At 39.6% G+C, this 18,890-nt stretch overlaps 2 protein-coding genes across 3 annotated transcripts; one reads left to right on the top strand and one right to left on the bottom strand.

The window, feature by feature from the left end:
- The first annotated feature begins 27 nt into the window (after positions 1 to 27).
- On the top strand, positions 28 to 2,683 carry LOC146649508 (alpha-2-HS-glycoprotein-like). Its single transcript, XM_085386721.1, has 7 exons — positions 28 to 267; positions 624 to 734; positions 895 to 979; positions 1,554 to 1,723; positions 1,809 to 1,925; positions 2,222 to 2,299; positions 2,406 to 2,683. Exons 1-7 carry the CDS (start codon positions 70 to 72, stop codon positions 2,568 to 2,570), a joined length of 924 nt encoding a protein of 307 aa, XP_085242847.1. The 5' UTR covers positions 28 to 69; the 3' UTR covers positions 2,571 to 2,683.
- A 309-nt stretch (positions 2,684 to 2,992) lies between these two features.
- On the bottom strand, positions 2,993 to 18,890 carry sass6 (SAS-6 centriolar assembly protein). 2 transcript variants are annotated; one of them, XM_085386720.1, is made up of 16 exons: positions 18,623 to 18,890; positions 17,355 to 17,415; positions 17,166 to 17,245; positions 16,957 to 17,061; positions 14,264 to 14,432; positions 13,831 to 13,908; positions 13,353 to 13,472; positions 11,375 to 11,566; positions 10,969 to 11,163; positions 10,041 to 10,130; positions 7,884 to 8,063; positions 7,424 to 7,505; positions 5,606 to 5,715; positions 4,415 to 4,512; positions 3,563 to 3,654; positions 2,993 to 3,310 (listed from the first exon to the last, which is right to left on the bottom strand). In XM_085386720.1, the coding sequence occupies exons 1-16, from the start codon at positions 18,682 to 18,684 to the stop codon at positions 3,258 to 3,260; spliced, it is 1,767 nt and encodes a 588-aa protein (XP_085242846.1). In that variant the 5' UTR covers positions 18,685 to 18,890; the 3' UTR covers positions 2,993 to 3,257. The 2 variants fall into 2 exon arrangements, with proteins under 2 accessions (XP_085242846.1, XP_085242845.1); XM_085386719.1 differs by lacking the exon at positions 2,993 to 3,310 and having other exon boundaries at positions 3,483 to 3,654.

The raw sequence follows: 18,890 nt of genomic DNA, 5'->3' as shown, positions 1-18,890 counted from the left end.
TATGTTAACCAATCCACTCTATATAACAGCCCCGTAATAGTGGCCTGCTCCAGTCTTCTCTGCGGTACCATGAGGACGTTACGAGTCCTGACACTTCTTTCGGCAGCAGTCCTGCTTTGCAGCGCTGCCCCAGGTTTGGAGCCACTAACATGCAGTGAAGGTAACGGTCCGGCGGCAGCAGATAAGGCAGTGCATCACATCAATGAGCATCACGACCATGGCTACAAGTTCAGACTGCATGAAGTTCAAGGGAACAGTGTGGAACAGGTATGATAGTAGCAGTAAATGTGCGCATTTGCAGTTCACATTTGAGTATTTCCACTTTGGCAAGAGGAGCAAAGAGATAATAAACAACAAGCGGGACAAAACTTAAACAATAGAAGAGAGTAGAAAAAACAGTAGCAGTTCTATAAAAGCATAGTGAGTGACAAATCCAAGTCCACAATTCTTTTGAAATGTTTTTCTTTTTAAAAAAAAAAAATATTATTAATGTTTATTGTAGTTTTCCAAACATTAGCTTTTCATGACAAAAAATCCTTAAAGTCTGTCATGGTGTTCCTGTGGTGATGTAGGAAACTGCATCAGTAAATATGAATGACAGTCTTACTCTCTGCTCTTTCCAGGTTGATGGTGGATGTAACGTAAAGTTGCAGCTGGATCTTCGGGAAACAAAATGCCACACTATCAACCCGAAACCCTTTGAGGACTGTGAAATACGTGGCATGGGAGAGCGGGTAAATGCAAAGCAGCTGTTTGCTTAATCCACCTGCCTGCACTGACTTCATGCAACATTCACCTCTGGTCAGAAGATGGACGTGCTAATCTGGCCAAATTATGCAAAGTTACTTCAGTGATGTTATGAAATAAAACTGCATTCTCTGTGTTTCTCTGAAGGCAGTGAAGGCCAACTGCACTGTGTTGATGACTATAAAAGATGGTGATGCCGACATAACCAAATATGAATGTGACACACGACAAGGTGGGCTCTCTCTGCATCATAGCTGTTCACCATTTCACTGAGAAGATGCTACTGTAGATATGATCAAATACGATCATTTTTGATTACTTGTTACTCCAAGGCTGTTGGTCTGCCTGTTCAAAAACACACTCGATGTGGCCAAAGACAGACTTTGGCCAAACTTCCTCATTTTTCATAATTTGTCATTTAAGTTTGACTGCAGATAAAAAACAGCATTTGTAAAAGCAGTACACTAATAGCAAATATTAAAACTGTGGCATTAAGTTTAGTTTAAAAAAATGCTTATTTAGAATTTAAATCATTTAACATGTCTCAAAAAAGTTGGGACAAGGGTGACAAAATACTTTGTGTGTAACGCTAAAAAAATACAATGAAGAAACTCACGATTGAAAAATAATTTCAAACAAGCATCCTAGTGAAGAGGAGTCTTTAGGAAGTAAACATGGGGAGAAGTTCATTATCTTGTGAAAGACTGCAAGGGAGAATATTTGACAGAAAACGCTAAAGAGCCTCAGCGAGTGACTTTTGGAATCCTCTGAACGTACACTCAGTACAATTCTTTGTGTGTTTGCAGAAAAAACTAACTTGGAGATGGTACGCATCTGCCCTGACTGTCCTGTGCTGCTGCCTCTCAACAACTCTGAAGGTCTCAAGTCTGTTCGTGAAGCGACAGCAGAATTCAACAAGAACACCAGTAACCAGCATTACTACATCTTGAAGGAAGTGGGGCGGATATCAACTGGGGTACAGAGGATCCTTTTCTTCCTCCCCCTCTTTGTGAACTCATAAGATCAGTCATTGTTTAACTTTACACTTTCTTTTCTTGTAGTACATAATGGGATTAGGAATGAACTACTATCCTGAGTTTGCACTTGTGGAGACTCATTGCCCAATGGGCTCTAGAATCATAATTGAGGCATGCATTCCACTTTGTCCTAACAGAGCTGTAAGTACAACTCATACACTTCAGAAAATCCTGAGCCACATTTTGATATGCTGTGTACTAAAATTAGTCAAGTGTTTAGCTGTGTGTATTCAGTGAGATCATGAGTACCACATCCCATTAAAATTATATCACAATGTTAAAGAGTAACAAGCGATTTACTGCACAGTTGTAAGAAGTATTAAATCAAATACAAACAATACAGATAACCAGCATTTCTAATCCCTAAATGACAAATACCTTTTTTATGGCTTATTCCTGTTAGTTCTCTCATTGTATATATCCTTCCTTTTTTAAAGCGTCATGCTTTCTGCCGTTCATCTTACTCCAGTCAAAATGGACTCCTGTCCACTGAGTGTGATTTCTATCCTGCAGAGGTGAGACCAACAGCAGCTTTGCAATAAATTTCCTTTTTTATGGCAACTTATTAAGAAACGACAACAAAAAAACAACTCTTGCATTTGTTGTCTTTGTTCTCAACAGAACACCACTGCCCTTGGGCCTGGTGAGAAGGAGCCTGTCTGTGGACGTCATCCACATGGTCATGGTGGCCCCCCATGTCACGGATTCCTAGTCAATCCTGACCCAGCTCTCCACACTATTTGCCCCTGGCCTTTCTCACCGCCCACACAACTAATCCAGAATTAGCTGAACATTGCCAAATAAAGAACATGGTTGTTCTGCATGCAATGTGCCAAAATATAGTGCATACAAAATAAACCATCGAGGTGTTGACTACTTGAAGCTGGAGTAAGCACAATGATTGTTATTTCTGAGAATCAGCAGACTCAGAACAGCAGTTCTGAAGTTTGGTTTGATTTGGCATCTATTTAATTCCATTATGATGCTGGCAGCAGCAATGATGCACTCAGCTATGGGCAAAGGTATCAAATGCGAATCTATATGTACAATGGTTGGTGTATGGTTCACATTTTGTAAATTGAAGGTAAACTGATTTGAGGATAGAATATTACTAAACACAAAAAAACCCAGCAGAAAGCACATATTTTTATTTTGGACATTATACTAAATGCGATATTGGATCAATTTTAAGATATCCAGAAATGAAGTGAGACTGGAAAAGTTGTTTATTCAAGAGTACACTGTATACAGTAAAGCACAGTTTGGGGCAAAAACATAAGAAAAACAGAACAATTTTATTTCACATACAATAATACATTCTCAGTGATCACTAGAATTAACCATAAGAATCACTCATTAAAACAAATTTATTTAATGCAACAGTAGCAGTTTTGTACAAGAGCCGAAGACGTGACTTGATGGTTTTAAGTCCATTTCCATTGTAATCTTTCTGCAGATCCTGAAACTTCTGTTTTATGCAGAGAAGTAAGCTGAAGCTATAGATGGCTTTGTACTCTGAGGAAACTCTGAACACAAAGCAAGCAAACAGAATCAAATTACTGTTACTTATTATCACACGCATTCAGCATCTCAATCAAAAAAACAATTTTTTCTTCGTATTTTTTTTTTAAAGGCACCTAAATTAGCGTTGTTGCCCCACAGATTTACTGCTGCATCCCAAAAAAAAGAGTTACACTACTAAGCCATGAAATGAAAAACTTGACGCACTGAAATTAATATGTGGTAGATGCTGATCTTTAAAAGATGAGCACTTTTACCTCTTTGACGTGGATTAGATGAAAGACCATAGATCGAGATGCAATCATCTCTCTTCTCAAAGTACTTCGAATCCAGACCAGCAGAGTCTCCACTAAGGACAAAGAGAAAACACAAGCCTGAGGAACACAAAATCACTTTGCATTCCTGACCAAAGAAACATATTCACAATGAACATTTAAAGCAAACAAACAAAAAGAGTTTGTTGTTCTACCACTGGTATTGTCGTGGAATCAAAATCATTTTAAATATATAACTGCTGTAAATTGCATACTGCTATAAAGAAACACATTTATCAGCCTGGATAGAGACCTTAAACTTCTTCCTTCCCTGCTAAAGCAAGAGAGACAGCTATAATGATAGGGAAGTGTATTTCATTTGTACACAAAAGTACAATATCAGACAGAAATGGACCAGATAGTATCTGTAGCAAACTTTTACAGGAAAGTTAGTGAGATTTTGTGCCTATACCTGCATAAAACAGTGCTTATTATTCAGGTGAACACCCAGGTACCTATAAGAGTCCACTATCTCAATGTCCACTTCCTGGATTTTCACCGGTGTAGTGCTTCCAATTAGTACATGACCTGCTCTGCCTCCTGAGCTAGACCCAACCCATGTCTGAGAAGTGCACTAAATTCAGTTATACTAACATTTTTTTCTTTATATTCACATTTGATATGAGATTAATTACAATAAATGAATACCAATAAAAAAATAACATATATCAATAAATGTGTCTAAATACTTCCATTACTCAAAGATAATACATTTTATAAATTGCACAGTTTTACTTTGGCTCATTTGTCTTTGAGTGTAATGTATACTCAGTCATACTAAGTCAACAAACTCACATCTGTCTGTTTGATGACTTCCCGAGATGCTCATCAGTAAGATTGATCCCAGCAGCCGCCATGGGAGATACAACAGGTTTGGCTGTCTGAGGATAAAACTGAAGTGCCAGAAAAAATACAGAGATATCTTCAGGTGGTGTTAGTGCTGTTGATCTGCTATAATGTGCAAACATAAGACTGTTGCACAAAGACACAGTGAAGCCCCTTCAGACCTCTCTACTTCTCCATCAGCACTCTGAAAGCAAACTGCTGCTCACTGATCATCGCCCCTCTTATTAACTTAGCTTCAACAACTCTTTCCCTTGGCGCAGCTTTCTCTCTCTGTAGTTACTACAGCTCTTCACCTGCTTTCTTAAACATTTGTCCCAGTACGCTACTTCTCTTTCTCAGGCATCCCGTCATTCTCTAAGCTTATGTTAAACTAGACGTGATTGTTTTGAATTGATTATTTCTTTATTGTAACAATGCTTCTTGTGAATAATGCATTTGTTGGTCAAACCCACGAAAAACCCACCAAATCTTTTCTGCATTTATTACTTCCAGGGTGGATTATTAGGTTCATAGGCTCATGTTGATGTGTATATTGTTAAATGACAATTCGTTTCAGGTCATTTAATGGAGAAGTTCGAATCTAATATAATGAATAGTTAATAAATTACTGTCTTCTGTGCGTAATTAAGTAACGTACAAAAAAGAATGGGATGCCATTCCATATAGGTGTGTGACTGAGCAGGTGACCGGCATAAGGAGGTGGTGCAGGTGGTGCCAGGCTGTTGTGGCTGTGTATGGTCCTTCCACATGCTACTGAGGCCCCTTTTTGTTGAATGAATAAATTGCTAAATGCCGATATGTCTCAGACTTCAATCACCCAATCTAATAAATGTGGCGCAACCCACATGCCCAGTGCTGCTGTTCAACCTGCAAATGCATTTTTCTCACACACCATTTAGTGTAACAGCAATTACACAGGCTTTCCAACAATATAACATTTATTGCCAACAAGCATTGCTTCAAGAAAGAAACTGACCAAATTGAAATTTTCTTGCTTTGCCGTCTCTTACTGCCATAATCTCTCACTCAATGACACAAAACATATTTATATTGAGCTGAATGGCACAATAGGAATGAAGCTTGTAGTAATATCTAAGAGGAAGGATGAAGAATAAACACCATCAGTATGTTGTCACCTACCCCAAGTCCTGCTGTTGTGGTTGAGACTGCAGGATTCTCCAGTGATTCCAGACCCCGTGCTTTTCTGGACAGCTGCTTTTCATTTAGCTGCTTGTTAAGCCAATTTATAACTGTGGTAAAATGAAAATAAACACACTAGTAAATGTGCTACACTTAAATAGCAACTTTCATAATGTGAATGAGATTGCTATTCACAATACAAATTATTTGTCATTCACACATTTATCAAGGCAGCCAAGGCAAGGAGCAGATACTCACAGTGCATCTGGAAAGAATGTTTTTTATGTTATGACTTATTCAATAATGGAATTAATTCATTTTTCACCTCAAAATTCTACAGACAATATTCCATAATGACAAAATGTAAATCAATTTGTTGATTCATGTATAAACAGGGACTCAGAAGGAGGCAGACGCAGCATCTAAGGGGATGGGTTTTGGAGAGAAGCTGCAGAGAGGCGTGTAAGACAAATGAATCTCTGTTGCTTTGTCCCAACCCATCATGTTCTGGGGGTTTTAATAAATTTGTCCAGATTTCTAGAAATGAGAGCTCCTCCATCCACAATGGGGTGGATGCTGTCTAAAAAGACCAGATTTCCCCTGAATCCTCTTTGTCCTTGGAAGTCTTCAAATAGAATCTGAATACTATTTTCCAAGGCTTTCAGATCTCTCTGACACCACTTTTATTCTGTTTTAGCTATTCTGGTCTTCTCATTGGATGATGTTTGCATGAGTATACGTATACATGTATTTTATGTTCACGTATGTGTGCTTGTGTACATTTTTAATTCTTTTTTATCATATCATCCCTCTGTTCAGCCCTTTGGCCGACACTTGATGTCTTTTAAATGTGCTATTTAAATAAAGGTGACTTGAAAGTTTCCCAATCATCTTTAGAGCCCACTGATTTTTTACTACTCAGACAGCCAGCAATCAAAGGGAAATAAGTGCCTAAAAATGTCACTCCTGGTCCGATTAAGGAGGGTACCAGAGAAAATGACTAAGCCCAAGATTGTTTTGGTAAAGTTAGTCCCCAATTCAATATTCATTTAGTTACCTTCGATTGATGCAACCAGGTGTCATTACTGTTGACGTGAATTATAATTTTACAAAATGTACATTTAACTTTAACCAGCAGTTTAAAAATTTCCCTGAATGTCACCTGCTCTGGCCCCTGGAAGACAACTATGTCTTTTCAAGGGTCTGAAGTGAGGTCAGCCTAAGCTGCAAAAAGGCTACATTTACTACAAGTATTGTTATTACAAAAGGAGGCAGAGGAGTAACTAAATATCTGACACACTGAGCAGGAAACTGCAGGAGGGACAGGTATAGAGGCCATGCTGCTAGCGAGTTGGCTACAAGCTAAGCTAGGCTAGGCAGGCAAATCACTGTGAATACAATTAGCGGGTGAATCAACAGATTGTGCTTTGGATAAAGCTCACAAAGTTTACACTAAGAAATAAGATGCTATTTAATTAATCTGGCTAAGCAAAGACATAGTGTTTCTTCTTCACTCATCTATAGTTTCCCCCCCCCCCATCTCTCTGCAGATGGCTGAGCCTGGTCCTTCCCACTGTCATCAATTTCTTGCTAATGGTTGTGTGATTGTTGGTGTTTCTAATATTGCCAAATCACAACTGTTGTTGTTAACGAGCGCTATATAAATAAAATGTAGTTGTAGTGTACGTCGCCATATGGAAGTGGACTCCATAAACACTGATGGATTGAGAAGCTTTGCTGGATTTGTAAACCTTAACGATTTTGAAGACATGAAAGTCAGTTTTCAGAGGGTCCATTGAACAGGACTAGCTTCCTTACCATTCTCATTAGTTTTCAGCACTTCTTTGGTTTCATTTAGCTTCTGTACCGTGGCCTCCAACTGCTCATTTAATTTTAAAATCTGAAAAATAAAAAGAATATTTTGCACTGGTTGTTATTCTTGTCAGGAACCTTAGGCTACATTTCACACAGGCTCACCAAATCTGGACAGCAGAATATTGGAATAACAACGCCTGGTCTAATAAGTCTCAATTTCTGCTCTGACATTTGGATGGCAGAGACAGAATGACATGAAAGGACGGATCCATCTCGCCTAGTATCGATAGTTCAGGTTGTTATTTTATTTTATGCTCACTTGCATTTAAAAGGACACAGTTCACACAGTACTGTACTTTTTCTTTTTGTATTTTTTTAAAGTACTTGTACTGATTTACTGGTTTGACTGATGAGATCTCCTTTACTGCTTTACCAAAAGAAAAGGCTTCAGTCTGTGACATACCTGTTCTTCCTTAGTGTTGAGCTGCTGCTGAGCGCTTTGTAGATCCTTTTCAACACTCTGAAGTTTCTCTGAAGTTTCCTGGAGAATCTTTTCCTGCGACACTGTCACAGTGTTTTTGACTTTTATTTTTCCTACTAAGGTTCGAACTTCTCCTTGCAGCTTCTTAATGATACCGTTAGCCTGTATGTATAAAAGAAAAAAAGGATAGATCAAAAAGAGGAGTTGATCATTTTCAAAACTCACAACTTCTATTTTTTCCCTATAACAGAGATGCAGTCCGTTCACTTTCTTTCCAAAGCAACCAATATCAGTATAAGCAACACCCTATAAAACAGGATGTGGTTCACTGTGTAGGGCATTCCTGCATATTGCTCATTTTATACTACAGTGGTTGTGCCCATTTGCATGGGGAGAAAAGTTCTCAAGCTTTGAAAACATGGTCCTGTGTAGTCCCCCCCAAACTAAGTAGGCTGAATGCTGTTGGGTGAGAAGTGAACCAGAAAAGGGAGTGGTGCACGTCTCTTGTTCTGGAGCTTACAGGGAACGGAAGAAGCATGAAAAACATCAAAGACCAGAAAAGAGATAATGAAAAGCACACGTAACAGCTACAGGGGACACGTCTTCATTCTTTTCAGCGCATCTGTTCATCTGTTATAACTTTGCTCTTCTATGCAGCTGGCTGGAAGACCATCAACAGCACAAACAAGAGTCGCCCACAGCTACAACCATCGCCTCCAACTGGCTCACTGCAGGTAGATGGGCTATTCATTGCTCCCTACAGGCTGCGAAAGCACTGCCAAGGGCTGGAACTACCATTTATTTTAGTAATCGAGTATTCTATCGATTAACTGGATAAAAAATACTTTTTTCTTGTTAATGAGCAACAATAAAGATTTTAAAAAGAAAAAACAGGTCTTTTAAGTTGAACTGCTGATTGTGCTTTCTAAAATGAAAACCAGTGTTTTAAAGATTAACTGCATTCATCTGTCAAAAAATGTAAAATTAATTTTTAATTACATTTAATATGGCACATAAAATTACATGGAAAATACAGAAATACTCTCAATTACAGCCAAAGGTCAAAGTCAAAGGGAGGTTCTCTGACTTTGTACTGTGACTCATAAATAGTTATTTATATTTTCTGATTATATGTTATATCAAGGAAGACTGAGTTATCATTTATTAAACAGCATTATTATATAAAATTATCCATCATCCATTCTCTATCCCAGCTACCATAGGGTAAAAGGTAGGGTACACCCTGGACAGGTGCCAATCTGATGCAGGGCTAGCACGGTGGCGCAGTGGTTAGCACTGCTGCCTCACATTCCTGGGTTTAAATCCACCATCTGGCCACTGCCTTACTGTGTGGAGTTTGCATGTTTGCCTCATGTCTGCATGGGTTTTCTCCGGGTACTCCGGCTTCCTCCCACAGTCCAAAGACATGCACAGGTCAATCTGTGATTTTAAATTCCCCACAGGAGTGAATGTGAGCGGGGAAGGACTAAAAAGAAAGTGTAAACTTCATCCTACTCCTTTTTGAGCACGTATATATCAGAGATATTAGTAGCAATTAGATTTTTTTCTACTTCGTTTTCTGTTTAAAATATATTTCATTATTTAGATTTACATATGTGAAATAAAAAAAAAAACAACAACCTTAAAACCTCCATTCAGATGCATGTCTGAAATCTTCTCCAAAACCTTTTATATAAAAGTCTTGAGTGCTTGAAATATAAAATACAAAACAATGGCTAATGACTGAGACGCCCAGAATGGCTACCCGAAGACTGGAATATCTTGATCCCAAGGATCCCCAAGAATGGATCGGTCCCAGTACCAAATACCAAGGAGCAAAAACACCAGCGACTGGTAGACAGAGAAGTCACTCGAGAATGTAAGACTAGACTGACGAACCTATGCACTGCCAAGACCCCAATATGTGGAAGGTCAAGGCAGCAGTGGTCCCCGTGCTAACCGAGGAGGCACTTGAGGCAGTGACCCCAAACTGTGCCAGTGGTTCCAGCAGATCCCTAAACAACATCAAAGATCTCTGTCTAGAAGATATAGCAAAGATTCTGTGCTCCAAGGCCCAAGGACTTGAGCTTGAAGGATAAAAACTGTGAGTTTTGAACACAAACACACAAACTGACAAACCTTTATCAGCTCCTCAGAAAGTGATTTCACCGTAGCTTCAAGTTTTCGAATCTGAAGTTCCTTACTTTCTGCATTTTCTTCCACTGATTCCTATAACAAAAAGCAAGCTGGTTAAAAATATCAGAAGGGCAAAATTTTATTAAACAAACAAACAAAAAACAAAAACCTTGAAGGCTTGATGAACAATCCTGATTTAAATTTGGCCTCCATCAGGGTAGTCTTCTGCTGCACCTCTTCATTTTTAGATAAACCCCTGGCAACCCCTCGTGCAATGCCATGTGTGTAAGTCTAAAAACAGCAGCTTGTCAACTTGAATTTTATTTTGATGAACAAAGTTTTTGTAGGCGATTCCAAAAACACATCTACCTTTCAAACATGCTGTGTTTGTTAGTATGTTGCAGTTGTTGCATGTTCACTTCATTTCAGGTTCTCTGCGTCACATGTTCTTCCTCAGATGCCTCCGGACATCACAACCAAATACCTCACTTATACTCTCATAGTAAAAAAACAAAACAACCCCGAGGCATTCTCGGGGCTTTGAGACCGTATACCAAGTCTTGTCACCAGTTATGACTTCCAACATAAAAGTTGGACCAGTCTGACACAGATGTTTATTTTCTGCATAACAGTTAGTTAGCAGCAGAGTTGGTAGTGGATGAGCGATGAAACATTTCTCCCACTGAAAACACAACGTCCAGACGAACAGAATCAACCTTTTGGGATTTACACACCTGGATGGTTGAGCGCGCATCAAGACAGAAGGATTCATGAATTAAACCGAATTGAAATTGAATTGCACAACACTGACATCCTGAGTCTAACCATTCGTCTGTACACGGTGACTCCTGGTGACTTCCTATTCATAACGTCATATCATTTCTCTCATTCTGAATCCTTAATGCCCCCCTGTCCCCGAGGGCTTCCTTACCTTCTGCTGCTGAGTGGCTTCCAATACTTCTTTGGTGCGGTTCATCAGCTGATCCTTATCTTTGACCTCCTGTTCCAGAACAGCCACTCTCATCTGCATCTGGCTCACCAAACGGTCCTTTTCATGGACCTCTGCGTCCAGGGTGCTGTTTTCCCTCCTGAGAGACAGGACCTGCTGCTTTAAATGCTGGCATTCCTATATGAAAGAGAAAGAAAATAATCAACAGCATTCTCTTGCTGTGGGGAGCTTTCAGCACGGCTTCCGCTGCCCCCATGATAGGATGATCTACAGAAGATGGACGGATGAAATTTATATCTGCTGCCAATACACAAATTATAATAAAGTTTCAAACATTAAGAGCAAGTCACCTGGACGCAATAATTCCTCATCCTAAACATTCACTTACCTCGTCTGCACCAACTAGTTTAATCTTCAGGTCTCGGATGGCAGACTCGTTCTTGTATTTCTTCTCAGTCAGTTCTCTGCACGAGGCCTCCAACTCTGTCAGTCGACTATTAAGCTGATGGCTGCTCTTTTTATGAGCAGTCTCCAGCTCCTGACGAAGCTGCTCTGTCTGCTGCTGAAACCTGCTCTGTAACTGGAAGACAGACAAACAATCTCCAACCATTTCTGCAGGGCAATGCTTTGCTTTTGATCCCTATAGTTTCAAAGGTTCCAAATAAATGACTGCTTCCACGAGACTGAGCTAAGAACAAAGCCACACGTGGTTAATATTGTGTGACAGGGTTGTTAACTATGCAGAGGATAGTGTTAGTAATTTGTATGGTACGACCCACAAGCATAGACTAAGATTTACAACTGTGTGCAGTGATTTGTGTTCTACTTTTGAGGGCTCACAAATGTGTGCTCCGATCCACAAACAGATACAAAGAAATCTGATCACACGGAAAACGACATAAATGTGCACACATAAACCTGAATAAATCCTTCAGTGCTTACGAATCTGAAAATACATGTAACAGCCCTCTCGCTCACTATTAAAAAATTTAATGCATGTGAACGAATTGCCTGAAACGCACCGATACCACACTGCATGCCCACATGAGGTTTTGAGACAAATTTCACACTGTCATGCAGAATAGAACAGAAATATCCTTTATTGTCCCTCATTGGGGAAATTCATGTGTTCCAGCAGCGTGGAAGTGGCAGGCAGAAAGAGCTTGAGACAAAAAGCTAAGTATATAAAATAAAGAACAAGAATAAGAGACTGTAGAGGGCAAATTTACAACATAAGATGTCAATGAATATAAGATGCTTTTAAAAAACTGTGTAGAGCGATGAAAAAGCGACTTCTACACTTTATATTTTAGTCGCTGAATCAACATCAGATTAAATCTACTACTACTAATTGACACTTTATTCAAAAGACCGATTAAAACTAGTTTAAAATTTGCTGTCAAAATTAACAATGCAAACATATCACTGCACACACTTGTAAATCTTAGTTTAAACTCGTGGATCACATAGTACGTGTTTGTATCACTTTTAAAGGTTCATTTCTCCCACTTTACATACAAGAAGGTAGTAAATGCAAAACACAACTAACAAAAATGTAGCATAAGCTAAGGGAGCTAATCTGAAGTTCCATGTTAATGTCACAGTAATTTGACCCTGACTAGGTCAACCTCGAGCCCTACAATAACCACACAAATATTTACATCGCATGCTTTTTAAGCACTTGCCATCTAAAATATGAGCTGACTTGTACGGAAGAGGAATAGGGCCACTGGGGGAAAAAAAGTGGGCACGTCTCTCTTTTTTTTTTTTTTCCTGAATTCTGAGATTAAAGTCAGAATTCTGAAAAAAAAATTGATGAAAAAGTCAGAATTCTGACTTTTTTTTCTCAGAATTCTGAGATTAAAGTCAGAATTCTGACTTTTTTCTCAGATTTTTTTTCCAGTGGCCCTAATCCTCTTCCGTAGACTTGCTTTGAACAATTATTTTTAAGTAATTTCATGAATTATAATGATTTAAACTAATAAAGTTTAATAGATTTGTTTTCCATTTTCTACGTTTGATACGTTGGCATAAAGAAGTACAACAAAGTACTGAGTAATGTACACACCATAGTACTCTACAACTCAAAATTGAAAACCTGGAATCTAAACAAAACCTTGTAACTTTTTAGGAAATAACATTTTACTTGTGTGACTATGTTTTTTTTAAACAGATCACAAATCTGTGGAGAGATGCTCTTTCTCCAAATATGTTTTTTTAGCTGCTCTTTGCTCCAAGTCAGGTAAAATAACTTCTATCCTGTCGAGCTTCCTTAGACACGGCGCTGTGCACAGCTTGTTTTGACATTAATACCCATATTAAAAACATAGCTGATGAATTTGTGCTGATTAAAAGAGAAGTCTTGCCTCCAGAGCCTTGTCTCTCTCCAGCTGCAGCTCCTGAGAATGAAGGCTGGACAGCGAGCTGGTCTGAGTCGTCCACTCTGAGCGCAGTTTGTCCAACTCTTTGGTCTTCTCAGACAGCGTCTATGATCCACATATGATCACTTGTTCAGCTGCATGTTATAGTTACATAGAACACACCGTGGACAACGCTTTGTGGAACTCTTTTTAAATGTTGATCTGATAATTACAACTTTGCAGATTCCAGTTTTCCTTGCTATATTTGACCGCATACAAAATAATTGTTCAACTTTTGTTTAATAAAAAGAAATTACATGAAAAAAATCAATAAATGGGCAGTTTATTAATAAATAAACTGAAATTTCTATTAAAGAAAAATCACAAAAGTTTCGCTTAACATTAATTGCTGTAACGCAAGAACTACTAAACTGAGTACGTAAGTAAGCTGTATCATATCTTAAAAAATAAAAATAATGCACACCTGTTGAGCATAATTCAGCTGCCTGGTCAGATCATCTTCAGTCGTCTTAAGCTTCATTTCTAGGGCATGCTTCTCTGCCTGAAACATCAAAAAATGACACAAACATGACAAAACCTGTTAAAACTCAGTTTTGCTCTGAAAAACAAAATAATTATTTGACTAGACAATTATATTCAAACAAATGTTTTTATATAATATATATACACGTTGCCTTCAGCTGATCAAACTAAACTAAAGCTAAAATACAAGTAAGCTTGAAAACATGAAGCCCACCCAAGCAATACAAGCTCCCATCTTTGGGATTAACAACTACACTTAACATGTACATGACAACGTTTTACTTACATGAACTAACATTAAAATTTGGTATTTATTTAAAGGGTTGTTTTTTTGATGAGTGGCATAAAGTATGAAGAAGCTAAATGGAACCAACCTTCAGAGAGGAGAGACAAACTGCCAGGTAATCTTTAACCTCTTTGTCAGAAGCTTGAGAAAGTCGTAAAGACAAGTGGTTAAGGTGCTTAAATGCGTTTGTCTCTATGACACTGAAGTTGGCGGGACCTTCTAGCACTGGAGACTGACATGACAAATGAAGAAGAAATCTGTGGAAAGGACAACAGTTAGTCTGTGCAAAAGGGTTTAATTTATATCTTTCAAATTACTAAGTCAGTAGGACATATTTGTAATGTTTTTAAATATTCCAGTGATACTTAATGATGAGCATAGGGACGTGCAGCAAGCAACTTTATCGTTCACCAATTTCAAATTCCAAGGCTCACCCTCACCTTTACTACAGAGTCCTCTCCCCACTCTACTACCTCCCTCGCTTCCCCCCCTTCCTGACACCATGACACCCCCCTCCTCCAATCCCTCTCTCAGCAGCAAGACATCTCCCCCCCTCCCCTCCTCCCAAACATCTCCCAGTGTCACAGTAGATCAGGTCAGGAGACAACTGAGGAAGCTTCGCCCCAGAAAGGCAGCAGGCCCAGACAAGGTGTGTCCTAGGATGCTAAAGGCGTGTGCTGCTGAACTTGGGGAGCCGCTACAACGAGTCTTCAACCTCAGTCTGCGACTGGGGAGAGTGCCCGCCCTCTGGAAGACATCCTGCATCGTCCCGGTCCCCAAAAAGAACCGGCCCAATGAGCTGAATGACTTCCGACCGGTGGCACTGACGTCACATCTTATGAAGACTCTAGAGCGGCTCTTCCTCAACCTCCTCCGACCACAGGTACAACATGCCCCAGGACCCACTACAGTTTGCATACAAGGCGGGTGTCGGAGTGGAGGATGCCATCCTGTACCTCCTACACAGAGCCCACTCACACCTGGATGGGGGAAAAGGCACGGTCAGGATCCTGTTTCTTGACTTTTCCAGTGCCTTTAATACCATCCGGCCCTGTATGCTTCAGGAAAAACTGAACAGGATGGAGGTGGACCCCTGCCTGGTGGCTTGGATCTCCGACTACCTCACCGACAGACCACAGTACGTCAGGCTGAAGGACATCACGTCTGACACAGTGGTCAGCAGCACAGGAGCACCACAGGGAACTGTGCTGTCCCCTCTTCTCTTCACCCTGTACACCTCTGACTTCTGCTACAACTCTGAATTATGCCATATTCAGAAGTTTGCAGATGACACGGCCATCATGGGGTGTATCTGGGATGATCAGGAAGAGGAGTACAGAAGTCTGGTGAGGAACTTTGTCGCATGGAGTCACACAAACCACCTGCAACTCAACACCTCAAAGACTAAGGAACTGGTTGTGGACTTCGGGAGGTCCAGAGAAGGTCCACTGCCGGTTCAGATAGAGGGGGAGGAGGTGGAGGTGGTCAACAAGTACAAGTACCTCGGGCTGTGGGTGGACAATAAACTGGACTGGTCATGCAACACAGAGCACCTGTATAAAAAAGCCCAAAGCCGACTGTACTTCCTCAGGAGGCTGAGGTCTTTTAACATCTGCAGGAAGCTCCTGAGGATGTTTTACCAGTCGGTGGTTGCTGGAGTACTTTTCTATGCTGTGGTGTGCTGGGGGAGCAGCACAGCAAAGAAGGACTCATGCAGGCTAGAGAAACTGATCAGGAAGGCTAGCTCTGTGGTCGGCATGAAGCTGGACACTCTGGTGACAGTGGCAGAGAAAAGGACATTAAAGAAACTGCTGGACATTATGAACAATGCTGGGCATCCTCTGCACACGGCCATAAACAACCAGAAGAGTCTGTTCAGTGACAGGTTGCTTCTCCCCAAGACAAGAACTAACAGACTTAAAAACTCCTTTGTCCCACACGCCATCAAACTGTTTAACTCCTCTCTGGAGGGGAGAGGGAGGGGAAACAGGAGGACAAAGGAGGGGGGAACAACTAAGCTGTAGTGCCTCTTCACCTCACTGTACAATACCTTTGTGCAATACTTTTTGTAAATAGTCAACAGTGCAATAGACTCAATACTTGAAATGTGCAATTCACTTGTATTTTTATTCCTATTTATCCCCTTCATATATTTTATTTATATCTGTCTCTGTATTTATATAAGTGTGTGTGTGTGTGTGTGTGTGTGTGTGTGTGTGTGTGTGTGTGTGTGTGTGTATATATATATAACATTCTGTAACTGTAACTTCTGTCGGTGCTGTGCTTTTTGGAAACCGAATTTCCCAGAGGAACCCACCCGAGGGATTAATAAAGTTCTATCTTATCTTATCTTAGAATCGTGTCTACTTTTATCACAGCGTCACTTGAGAAGGGATGACACTGGCTGATAAAATACATTAATTTTTTTCTCAAATATTTATTTATTGCTTTTCCAACAACATTTTAACCAATAGGAAGAGATAGTTCAAATAAAACAGAGGAGGAAATTAATTTTTTTTTAAATTGAGTGTATAATAGTAGTGTATGTACATCGTGTATGAACAGTGTTGGGGAAACACATAGATATAGTTATACATACTCTCCCATGTAGATCATTCAGATATTATTACAGAAAAAAAAATTATATATAGATAAGTAAAATAAAACAAAACAACCCCCCCCCCCCAAAAACAACAACAACAACAACAAAAATATATTTATGGCATATATTTGCTTAGCTTATTCAAACAGTGTGATGTCATGTGTTGGTTTTCTTCATACCTTGGACTGTCTGACGTTTGTTCGGAAATGCACAGGTTAAGCAGGTCAATAAACTTCTGAGGAAATGATGCAAAATCGATCAGTAGACCCTGTTGGACTTTCAAGCTACACAACAATTCAAACACAAATGACATTAGTTAATATTGAAGATGCTTTGTCCCTTAACTCTAACACAACACACTACTTCATACAAATCTTTTTACACTTACCTTTGGAAATCCTCTTCTGATATTGCAAGGTTGAAGAGAAAATATGGATCTATATCATCTGTTATCCGTACTAGAAGATCCTAATGTAATATGTAAAGAACAGGAAATGTTAAATGATATAATGTAAGTGTAGTGTAGTATATAGTATAGTTCTCTCTTTATTTTAAAACGATAAAACGTCCCACTCACTCTTTTGTGCACTGGACTTGTTGTCAGCTGAAGTTCAATTGTGACACGAATATTTGCTTTTCTGTAAAATGAAGCAATTAAACATGATGTTTGGTGACTCAATAAGTCCTATGTGAACTTGTATTTCAGTGTTCACCTCATTTCAAAAATCCACGAACAGAATAAAGACAGGAATATGAAAATGTTTCATTTTCCCATAAATGTTTGCAAAATACACTAACACTTGCTTCTGATTCTGCAATGCTTTCCATGCAGCATTCACAAAGGCTCACTTACCCTTATGTGAAGTAACTTATGAAGGCTGCTAACAACATTAGCATGTCACCTGCCTTTACCTTTCAGTATGCCAAAATATTAAAACACTGTGCTGTTAGCACTAAGTGTCCGCCCTTCATTTTCATCTATGCCAGTAATCTTTTCCTGTGTCTAATTTACCATCAGAACTTCGCTGGTACTGCTGCAGTGAACATTGCTGTCAGAGCACCATCTGGTTCAATATACAGATGTGTTCTCTCACAACTGTTTGTGTATGTGAAGCATAATTGCACACTTGTACAGTAAAAGAATTTTGAATGGTTACCAAAACCCAAAATGCACAAAAAAAAGTTCTACTCTGTTTCCATTATTGTGTATATTTACATTACAAGTATTCTGACAAAGACACATTTTTGTGATTTTGTCTCTGTAACCCACCAGGGTGGATTTTAAATCAAACAATCCAGATGCACCTAAAGTGAAGACATTTAGTTTTAATTCAGGGGTTTACCTGCAGAAACTGCTTAGGACACACAGCAGTTTGCATACATAGACTGCCGTTTTCAGAGGCTCAAACATAATTAGACAAGCTAAAGTCAAACCCACGGACACCACTACATGTTGCCTTGAGATGCTCTGCCAGGCCTCCAGCTGTTTGTCTCTGAATCTCTCAGCGTTGTCTTCTGTAACTGAAAAACATGCTGCTGGGTTGAGAACAGCCGACTAACTTTACCATTCAAGAATATCCCATTTCTTTGCCTTGAGAAACTCTTGGATTTGCAGTACGCTTTGCGTTATCATTCATTTGATTAATATTAACGTGCTTTGCATTAGTCTGTGCAACACGTTTGTTTGTTTTCCCCGGTTGGATTGGACCGACAGCTGTTTGCCGCAGTCAGGATGGGGAGGTTTCGTGTGTGCCGACAGAATAACCGTAATTATTCTTCTCGTCAGGTGTAACTTCAAACCAAGCTGTTTAAATAGTGCGTCCGTGTCCGTGTGCACAGGCTTACCTTTCCTCGCAGTCCCTGCATCTGACATTAACCTGCAACACTTTGTTGAAGAGCTCCTCCATGACAAAACCCGTCTTTCCCTGCGGTGCCGCTGTGACGAGTCAGAACATCGATCAACGTTAAAGGTTCGTATATCAGAGTATTTCTGAGTGATGCTGGTTTTCATCAGTCAGCTGGATCAGTAGTGTTTGGTATCTTTCAATTTGGCGCTTTTCAGGCGCCAACCGTACAAACGGAACATATGGTCCTTTTTTTGTTCTACGCTTTA

Source organism: Rhamphochromis longiceps, linkage group LG17, assembly GCF_057381845.1.
Source record: "Rhamphochromis longiceps isolate RC_006_pf linkage group LG17, R_longiceps_female_GT1.1, whole genome shotgun sequence".
NCBI lineage: Eukaryota > Metazoa > Chordata > Actinopteri > Cichliformes > Cichlidae > Rhamphochromis > Rhamphochromis longiceps.
The sequence above is the reverse complement of the archived record's forward strand: the minus strand, read 5'-3'. Positions and strand labels throughout refer to the sequence as shown.

Coding starts and splice junctions, on each gene's coding strand:
- LOC146649508 (XM_085386721.1), top strand. CDS start 70: ATGAGGACGTTACGAGTCCTGACACTTCTTTCGGCAGCAGTCCTGCTT. Junction 980..1,553: donor TGAATGTGACACACGACAAG/GTGGGCTCTCTC, acceptor GTGTGTTTGCAG/AAAAAACTAACTTGGAGATG. Junction 1,724..1,808: donor TGGGGCGGATATCAACTGGG/GTACAGAGGATC, acceptor CTTTTCTTGTAG/TACATAATGGGATTAGGAAT.
- sass6 (XM_085386719.1), bottom strand. CDS start 18,684: ATGGAGGAGCTCTTCAACAAAGTGTTGCAGGTTAATGTCAGATGCAGG. Junction 14,433..16,956: donor CAAACGTCAGACAGTCCAAG/GTATGAAGAAAA, acceptor TCCTTTCCACAG/ATTTCTTCTTCATTTGTCAT. Junction 5,716..7,423: donor GCTGAAAACTAATGAGAATG/GTAAGGAAGCTA, acceptor ATTTTACCACAG/TTATAAATTGGCTTAACAAG.